This window comes from Sabethes cyaneus, chromosome 1, assembly GCF_943734655.1.
Source record: "Sabethes cyaneus chromosome 1, idSabCyanKW18_F2, whole genome shotgun sequence".
In the NCBI taxonomy this organism is placed as follows: Eukaryota; Metazoa; Arthropoda; class Insecta; order Diptera; family Culicidae; genus Sabethes; species Sabethes cyaneus.
Genome location: NC_071353.1, coordinates 51,081,881 through 51,091,352, shown reverse-complemented (window position 1 = coordinate 51,091,352; position 9,472 = coordinate 51,081,881). Strand labels below are relative to the sequence as shown.

Here is a 9,472-nt window from a genome sequence, read left to right as displayed (position 1 = left end):
CTTGCAGTTCGGCACTTTCGGTACAGCATCGGCACAGTTCGGTTCGTTTCAAGCCGCCTAACATAAAAACGGCCTTGCCGAGTGACCGACCCCTTGTGTTTACCTCATTTTGGGGAATAGTTGATGCTGGAGGAACAAACCGAAAAATATCAATTACTAGTTGTGTTTCTCCGTTTGCCACACTGCAGAGCACATATTTCGGTCAAATTTTCCATTCTGTTCAAAATTCAAGCACATATTTTGAAAATTTGCTGGTATGCTGGAAAGCTCTCTAGAGTCTATGTAGACTATTACTTAGGTACGGCAAACGCGGCGTGTTTGTGTTCGTAATATGCTAAAAAGTATAGGTGTGTTAGTGTCATCGTTGTACGGCACAATGTGTTGGGATCACTGCACTGAGCGCATCGCGTACACAGCCGAACGTTCAGCCGGGGTATGTTCCTTTAACGACCACGGTCAACTTCAGGTCGTATGTTGACGTGCGGTGTAAAACAACAACAAATAGAGACGAGTGAGTGACGGAACGGAAGAAAACAATGAAAAATAAGAAGTAAATAGTAGTCAGAATAAAAGGAAAGTTGTGCTATTTCTAAAAGGCAGTAAAATTTAAGATTAAATTTAGAATTTGTGCTAACGAATACCGTTGATTTGGATTTGGAATTCAAGATTCCGAAGTTGATCGTTGTGAGTAAAATTGGAATTAATTAAAAGTTGTTATTTTACCTAAAAACGAGATGCAAAAGTTGTTAACCTAGATAAAAACACACAGTAAAACTTACAGCTAAAGATCGAGAACAAGGCAAGAGAAAAATAGATTAAAGTTAGTGTGAAAATTATTGAAAACGCTAAAAGTAAGTAAAAGCTAAAGGAAATATTTACAATTATTTACAAATTTCTTAATCCTAAATTTGCGCTAGATTTGATATCGATTTATTAGTGCTCGAAGATTGCTGCTGGAGAAGAAAGTGACTAATCTGCTGGAGGGAAAAAGAAACTAAAAATGTAAGTTTAGAGTAGGGCAGGTTTGGGAAATGTAAATCTAATCAAACAATATAATTCTAGCTTTGATCTGCCAGAAAATAAGGCTGATTCCAAGGAAATAGTTTTCGTTTGTTCAAAGTAGTCCGAACAAAATCAAAGATTTTTATCTCTCGGACATAACCTCGAAAGATGGCTAATTCGAAGTCCGGCAGCTGCCTTCTGTGTTCGGAAGTGGACACAAACGAAATGGTCCAATGTGGCCAGTGCGACGGATGGGCGCATTACGGTTGTGCTGGAGTGAATGATACGGTAAAGGATCACCCGTGGAGCTGTCCGAAGGGCAGCAACTTTCTGCAAGTACCCAAAAAGAAAGGTGCTGCTGTCGTAACGTCGAAAAAGACCTCCACGGATGGAAAGAAGACAAGTTCGAAGGGAGAAACTGGCTCGGTGAGTAGTGCTGTTTTGACAATCGAAGAATCTTTGCGAAAGATGCAAGAAGAGATGGATGCCAAGGAGAAGGCCTTAGAGAACGAGCGCATTCTACGTAGGAAACGGCTCGAAATGGAACGTGCGATGAAGGAGAAGGAATTAAGCCTGGAGAGAGAACTACGCCAAATGGAATTGGACCAAGAGCGGGAGTTACGGGCAGATCAGCTGAAACAGGAGCAGGAATTGCTGAACCAGCGCCTGAAGGAAGAGGAAGAGTTTCTCAAAAGGCGAAACAAGCTGCGTGAACAGTTCAAAAATGCAAAAAAGGTACTGGTTGAAAACTACGGCGGTACGGGTCGTGAAAAGGAAGAAGATCAAAAAGAGGATGGAGATGAAGAAGAAGGCGCTGTTGGCGGAATTCCGGATGAAGAAGAAGAGGAAGACTCATCGGAAGGTAGAGGATTGACTCGATAACCAGAAGCTTCAACAGAAACCTGTGGTGTCTGGTGCCAAGGCAAAAAAGGGGCCCTTGCCCCCTCCCACTTTACCGAAAAACCCGAGTGCAAATCGTCACAATATTCCAAATAATGAGGATCCGTTCGAACGATTGACTCGCGATGAACGGAACTTATTAGAAGGGCTACTGGATCGTACACGAAACGTGTTGAGGCAGGAACCGGTAGGGCTCTCCCAAGCGCAAATATCCGCTCGACAGTCCATTTCCAAGCAGTTACCGGTGTTTAGGGGCGAGGCTGAACTCTGGCCGATTTTCATCAGTAGCTATGAGTATACCACCGAAGCGTGTGGATTTTCTAACCTGGACAATTTGAAGCGCCTGCAGGACAGCCTAAAAGGGGATGCTCTAGAAGCCGTGAGAAGTCGGCTGGTCCTCCCTGACTCGGTTCCCGATGTAATCCGCGATCTCCGGAATTTGTTCGGGAGGCCTGAGAAGCTTTTAAAAACGCTGCTGATGAAAGTGCGTCAGGCTAAGTCACCAAGAGCTGACCGTTTAGAAACATTCATATATTTCGGTATAACGGTCAAGCAGCTCTGCGACCACTTAGAAGCTGCGAAACTCGTGGATCATTTGAGCAACCCCATGTTGGTCCAAGAGCTTGTGGATAAGCTCCCTTCAAACTACAAGCTGGATTGGGTCCGCTACAAACGGAACCAAGTCGGCACTCCGTTAAGGATCTTTACCGAATTCATGAACGGTATTGTTTCCGATGTCTCCGAGGTCAGTGAATTCTCCACTCACGATCTTCACGATCACAGTGAACGTTCCGCGCGAGCGAAGCAGAACAAGAAGGAGTTTGTCCACGTCCACAACTCCTTCCCCGGCAAAAGGGAAACGACGCCGAATGTGAAAAGTGAAAAGCCGTGCTGGGTGTGTAAGAGGACTGATCACAAGATCAGATTTTGCGATGACTTCCGAAAATTAAACATCGCAGAACGTCTGAAGCTGGTCGAAAGGTTCAAGTTGTGTGAACTGTGCCTTAATAACCATGGAAAGAGCCGCTGCAACTTTAAGATTCGCTGCAACGTAGGAGACTGTCAAGGAGGACATAATCCGCTTTTGCACCGATCCGAAGAAATTGTTCAGATAATGGAGGTCCAGTGTAACGCTCACAACCGCCTAAATCGCTCCGTGTTGTTTAGGATGCTACCGGTTACGCTTCACGTCGGGAACCGAGGACTGGATATCCTTGCATTTTTGGATGAGGGGTCCTCCATTACCCTGGTAGAGGATTCTATCGCCAACAAGTTGAAGATCAACGGAACAGCTGAGCCGTTAGTCGTCACGTGGACTGGAAACATGAAGCGCTTCGAGAACGGCTCTCGGAAAGTGGATCTGATGGTATCCGCTAGAGGCTCAACCGAGCAGTTCCCGCTACGAGAAGCTCGCACCGTTGCGGAACTCATTTTGCCTAAACAGGAGATGCAATTCCGCGAGATCGCGGCACGCTATCCCCACTTACAGGGCCTGTCGGTTGAGGATTATGACGCAGAAGAACCGAAAATGATGATCGGGTTGGACAACATGCACGTATTCGCTCCGCTCGAATCTAGGATTGGTAGACCGGGCGAGCCTATCGGTGTTCGGTCGCAATTAGGCTGGACAGTCTACGGACAGGAGAACCAGTGTTCGTTGTCGAGTGCGGTGGTGAATTTTCACGCAGTGGAGCCAGTGAGCAACCAGGCGTTGCACGATATGATTCGCAGCCAATACGTGATGGAGGAAGCGGGAGTTGCACCGGCCGGAATTCCGGAGTCGGCCGAAAACGAACGTGCTCGTGAGATTCTTCAAAGTACGACGGTTCGTGTTGGATGTCGTTTCGAGACAGGGCTCCTGTGGCGCGATGACGAGCGAAAGTTCCCTGACAGCTATCCGATGGCTGTGCGCAGGATGCAAGCATTGGAGAGGAAGCTGTTAAAAAACGAGGCGTTGCGGCAGAATGTGGAGAAGCAGATCACCGACTATCAATTGAAGGGTTACGCGCACATTGCTACGCCGGCTGAACTCGTCGACACCGATCCAGCAGCGGTATGGTATCTACCCCTTAACGTTGTGACGAACCCTAAGAAGCCGGGAAAGGTGCGCCTTGTGTGGGACGCAGCTGCAACAGTAAACGGCGTTTCCCTGAATACAGAACTGTTAAAGGGGCCTGACATGCTGACGTCTCTCCCGGCAGTAATTCAACGCTTTCGTGAGCGTAGCGTCGGGTTTGGTGGTGACATACAGGAAATGTACCACCAGATCCGGATCAGAGCGGAGGATAAACAGGCGCAACGGTTCCTGTATCGTCCTTCAAGTAACGACAAACCGCAGGTGTTCGTCATGGACGTGGCGACTTTCGGATCGACTTGCTCTGCGCAATTCATCAAGAACTTAAACGCAGAGGAGCACGCGGAGCAGTATCCGGAAGCGGCGGTAGCGATTGTGAAAAACCATTACGTCGACGACTATTTCGACAGTCTAGACACGGCTGAGGAGGCAATTAGGAGAGCCCAGGAGGTGAAAGCTATCCATTCCCGTGGCGGTTTCAACATCCGAAACTGGGTCTCAAATTCGTCGGAGTTTCTGCGAGAGATGGGAGAGCAACGCGACAGCAGCGCGGTGCACTTTCACCAGGACAAGCAAGCCGAAACAGAACGGGTGCTCGGGATCGTCTGGGATTCTAAAGAAGATGAGTTTTCCTTCTCCACCATCACCAATGCAGGATTCCAGTTGAAGATCTCAGGTGAAGTGCGGCCAACGAAGAGGAACGTTCTCAGCTGCGTCATGGCGATGTTCGATCCGTTGGGCCTACTAGCACCGTTCACGATATCCGGAAAAATGTTGATTCAAGACTTGTGGAGGACCGGGTGTGAATCGGATGAGCAAATCGACGACGAATCGATGGAGAAATGGATGCGGTGAGTTGAGTTGCTGCCGACGATTGCGGAGATCAGGATTCCGCGAAGCTATTTCGGGAAAGCGCACTCTCAACAAGTGAAAGACCTGCAGCTTCATATATTCACCGATGCTGGAGAGAAGGCGTGCGGGTGCGTAGGATATTTTCGTGCCATCGTCAACGAAGAGATCGTTTGTGTGCTGGTGATGAGTCGTACCAAGGTTGCCCCGCTGAAGCAACTGAGTATTCCACGGCTAGAACTGCAGGCCGCAGTGCTGGGCGCCAGGTTAGTGCGCACCGTTCAAGAGAGCCACAGTTACAAGATCCAGAAAACGTTCCTCTGGACCGATTCGCGGACGGTCTTGTTTTGGATTAGATCGGATCAGCGGAGGTATAAGCCATTCGTCGGTTTTCGCATTGGAGAAATCCTCAGCCGTACGAACCTGTCCGATTGGCGTTGGACACCGACGAAACTAAACGAGGCAGACAGACTTACGAAGTGGAGGCGTGATGCAGAGTTGGAATCGAACAGTAGCTGGTTCAAAGGGCCCAGTTTTTTGTACCAAGACGAGGCGAACTGGCCGCAGCAAACTGCGCCGGTCAACACGAACGAAGAGCTCCGGGCGCAGTTCCTGTTTCATGACTTGGTTGTGCAGGACACTCTGGTCGACGTTCATCGGTTCTCCAAATGGAATGTGTTAGTGAGAACGGTGGCTTGCGTATGCAGATTTGGGTCCAACTGTCGAAGGCGGATGAAAGGCGATCCGATCGAAACCTTGAAGGCGACGAAGAACCAGGCGAAGTCGTTGATGTCGGTGAGGTGGTCAGCAGTACGTACACCGTTGAAGCAGGAGGAATTCGAGCAGGCGGAGCGGTATCTATTACGAGCGGTTCAGGCCGAAGCGTTCGGGGATGAGTTGAAAACCTTGTTGAAGAATCGAAACAGACCTACGAGTGAGTGGATAGTCTTGGAGAAGTCGAGCCCACTGTACAAGTTGACGCCACTAGTCGACGAAAACGACGTGATTCGGATGGAAGGACGTACGGAGAAAGCCGAATTCTTACCATTCGATCTGCGCTTTCCGGTGATTCTACCGAAAGACCACCATGTGACGGAGTTGATCGTGCAGCACTACCACGAACGCTTCGGGCACGGTTATCGAGAAACGGTTAAAAACGAGATTCGGCAGCGGTTCTACATTCCAAAGGTCGGTACGGTGGTGTACAAAGTATCGAAGGCGTGTCAGTGGTGTAAAGTTCATCATAGTCGTCCACGGGTCCCGAGGATGGCAGCTTTACCGGTGCAGCGTTTACAACCCTATCGACGACCGTTCAGTTTCACCGGAATAGACTACCTCGGCCCAGTTAACGTTACGGTAGCGCGTCATAGCGAAAAGCGCTGGATAGCCGTGTTCACTTGTTTCGTGACACGCGCTGTTCACCTGGAAGTGAGTGCTAGCCTGACCACACAGTCGTGTTTGATGGCTATTCGTCGCTTCATGCATCGTAGAGGGCCACCGCAAGAGTTCTTCTCCGACAACGGGACTAACCTGAAAGGTGCAAGCAAGGAGCTGACAGGGATGATCAACGATATCAACAGCGACTGCGCGGACGAGTTAACCGACGCGCGGATGCAGTGGTCATTCAACCCACCAGCTGCCCCCCACATGGGAGGGGTATGGGAGCGATTGATCAGATCGGTTAAGGAGGCGTTGGGAGCATTGAACGACGGGAAGCGGTTGACAGATGAAATTCTACACACGTCTGTAACAGCAGCAGAAGATATGATTAACTCGAGGCCACTGGTGTACGTTTCGCAGGAGACAGTTGAGGCAGAAGCACTCAGTCCGAACCACTTTCTGCGAGGTGTTTCGCCGAACGAGCCACAGATGGTTCCCCCTCCACCGCACCCTGCTGAAGTGTTGCGGGATGCATATAAGCGTTCGCAGGAGTTGGCGCAGGAGATGTGGGGCCGATGGATCAAGGAGTGCGTGCCGTCGTTGAACCAGCGGTCGAAATGGCACGGTGAAGCGAGAGTGCTGAAGAAAGGCGACCTAGTCTACGTAGTCGAGGGGTCCAAGCGAAGAACCTGGGTACGTGGAAGAATCGAGGAGGTCATCCTGGCAAGTGACGGCCGCGTACGGCAGGCCTTGGTCCGGACGAGCAGTGGTTTGTTTCGGCGAGCTGTGGCGCAGTTGGCTGTGATCGAGGTTGGCGAAGAAGATGGTGGTAAAGCCAGACCGGAAGTGGCCTCCGGACTAGGTTTACGGGCCGGGGAAATGTTGGGAGCACTGCACTGAGCGCATCGCGTACACAGCCGAACGTTCAGCCGGGGTATGTTCCTTTAACGACCACGGTCAACTTCAGGTCGTATGTTGACGTGCGGTGTAAAACAACAACAAATAGAGACGAGTGAGTGACGGAACGGAAGAAAACAATAAAAAATAAGAAGTATATAGTAGTCAGAATAAAAGGAAAGTTGTGCTATTTCTAAAAGGCAGTAAAATTTAAGATTAAATTTAGAATTTGTGCTAACGAATACCGTTGATTTGGATTTGGAATTCAAGATTCCGAAGTTGATCGTTGTGAGTAAAATTGGAGTTAATTAAAAGTTGTTATTCTACCTAAAAACGAGATGCAAAATTTGTTAACCTAGATAAAAACACACAGTAAAACTTACAGCTAAAGATCGAGAACAAGGCAGGAGAAAAATAGATTAAAGTTAGTGTGAAAATTATTGAAAACGCTAAAAGTAAGTAAAAGCTAAAGGAAATATTTACAATTATTTACAAATTTCTTAATCCTAAATTTGCGCTAGATTTGATATCGATTTATTAGTGCTCGAAGATTGCTGCTGGAGAAGAAAGTGACTAATCTGCTGGAGGGAAAAAGAAACTAAAAATGTAAGTTTAGAGTAGGGCAGGTTTGGGAAATGTAAATCTAATCAAACAATATAATTCTAGCTTTGATCTGCCAGAAAATAAGGCTTATTCCAAGGAAATAGTTTTCGTTTGTTCAAAGTAGTCCGAACACAATGTTTATGCTTTTTTTTATGCCCGTAGAAGAATAGGGCGAGATTGACGTCACCCTTGCTGTTTACATTATTTGCGCTGCTAACACAAACAAACGGTACGTTGTTTCACACCTCTACTACACTCAACCCCCGCTAATATGAAAAACAGCTCGTTCAGATTGGGCGAGTTCATTTTTAATCTGAATATTTGGTAACTCTATTCATTTTCACATATGCGCAAGACGCGCACCCTATAAACTTATTGTTTTGATTTGACGAAAACAAACGTTTTGAAAACATTTCAAACATGCGCGAATTCTAAAGGTTCGGTTTGTAGAAGACGAAATTGACTCGGGAGTTTCGTCTAAAATGGTCTATTTTCAGTGCCGGAGAGAGATAGGTTGCATATGAGCTGTATTGCCAAAGCTCCGGAGCAAGAGGAAACGCATTAAGATTTTTTGCTTTTTTTTAATTTACCGGTCAACTTTAACGTCAATTGTGTGTGACGCTTGGTCGATTTTTAATGTGAACGCATTCATACCACCGGGGTACAGATTAAAAATGTTCAGATTAAAGAAGGACATACCAACGGGGGCACACGGTACTTCACATCGCTCTAGAGTGACTATCCAGCTTTCCACGAGCGATAATGGCGGATATTGAGCACAAGTGGGCACAATCTTTTGACATTCATTGGAGGAGCGTCGAGTTCGCCCTGACGGAGTTACTATGGAAACATCCATGATTGTTTGTTGTTCGAGTGTAACAATGTAAACATTGTTTAATTTTGCCGATCGCGTTAACCTTATCGGAATCCGGTTAAAAGGTGAGTCATTTGAATTGGCAAAATATAATCATGTTTTTTAATCAACACTTTCGTTTTGGTTGGCTTATTAGACATTGATCTGTGCGGTCCCAGCGTTCCATTCTTGCTAGGACTTGAGGATCACGATGTTCACCAATGCGAAGAAGGATGGGTACCAGTTTATACCAGTGCCGAAAAGAAACTGGCCGTTATGTCGGTTGGTTTTCTATTGAAGAGCCGAACCGAAGCTGTTATTTGGCGAGGACTCAAGAAGACTGCAATGATCAAACAGTTTTTAGAGGACGTCGCTTGGGATGAGCTGGATTATCTCATTATCGATACTCATCCGGGGTTTTCGGACGAACACATCACCCTCATGGAAAACTTGAAGGGAGTAAACGCAGATTGTGACAACGCCTCAGGAAATGGCCTTGGAAGACGTCCGAAAGGAGGTAACTTTCTGTAAGAAACTGGGATACCGATCATTGGGATTGTAGAGAATATGAGCGGCTTTGTGTGTCCCAATTGTGCCGAATGTACGAATATATTCTCTTCGGGAGGTGGATTAGCGTTGGCAGAACTGGCAAAAGAGCCCCACTTGGGGACGTTACCGATCGACCCCACGTGTTGGTGGATTGGGGTGTACGGGAAAGGCATGTGTGAATGAACTACCAGATTGTACCACGTCACAAGTGCTGAGAGATATTGTTAAGGTTTTAACAGTGGAAAAGCAATAAAACTTAAGCTTAATTTGAAATAAATTTTTACGTTCGAAACTTCCACGATCCAAACTGGTCATCAAATTAAAATACAAGAAATTATTTGGCTTTAAAGCTCCAAGTATATTAA

The 9,472-nt window shown here is 47.2% G+C and overlaps 1 protein-coding gene and 1 pseudogene across 1 annotated transcript; both read left to right on the top strand.

Annotated features, from left to right (window-relative positions):
- Positions 1-1,170: 1,170 nt before the first annotated feature.
- On the top strand, positions 1,171-7,105 carry LOC128745678 (uncharacterized). The gene is made up of 3 exons (XM_053842756.1): positions 1,171-1,864; positions 2,049-4,827; positions 4,876-7,105. The coding sequence occupies exons 1-3, from the start codon at positions 1,171-1,173 to the stop codon at positions 7,103-7,105; spliced, it is 5,703 nt and encodes a 1,900-aa protein (XP_053698731.1).
- Positions 7,106-8,708: 1,603 nt separating this feature from the next.
- LOC128745677 (cytosolic Fe-S cluster assembly factor NUBP2 homolog) lies at positions 8,709-9,360 on the top strand (annotated as a pseudogene).
- Positions 9,361-9,472: the final 112 nt, after the last annotated feature.

Coding starts and splice junctions, on each gene's coding strand:
- LOC128745678 (XM_053842756.1), top strand. CDS start 1,171: ATGGCTAATTCGAAGTCCGGCAGCTGCCTTCTGTGTTCGGAAGTGGAC. Junction 1,865..2,048: donor AGAGGAAGACTCATCGGAAG/GTAGAGGATTGA, acceptor ACTTATTAGAAG/GGCTACTGGATCGTACACGA. Junction 4,828..4,875: donor TCGATGGAGAAATGGATGCG/GTGAGTTGAGTT, acceptor GATTCCGCGAAG/CTATTTCGGGAAAGCGCACT.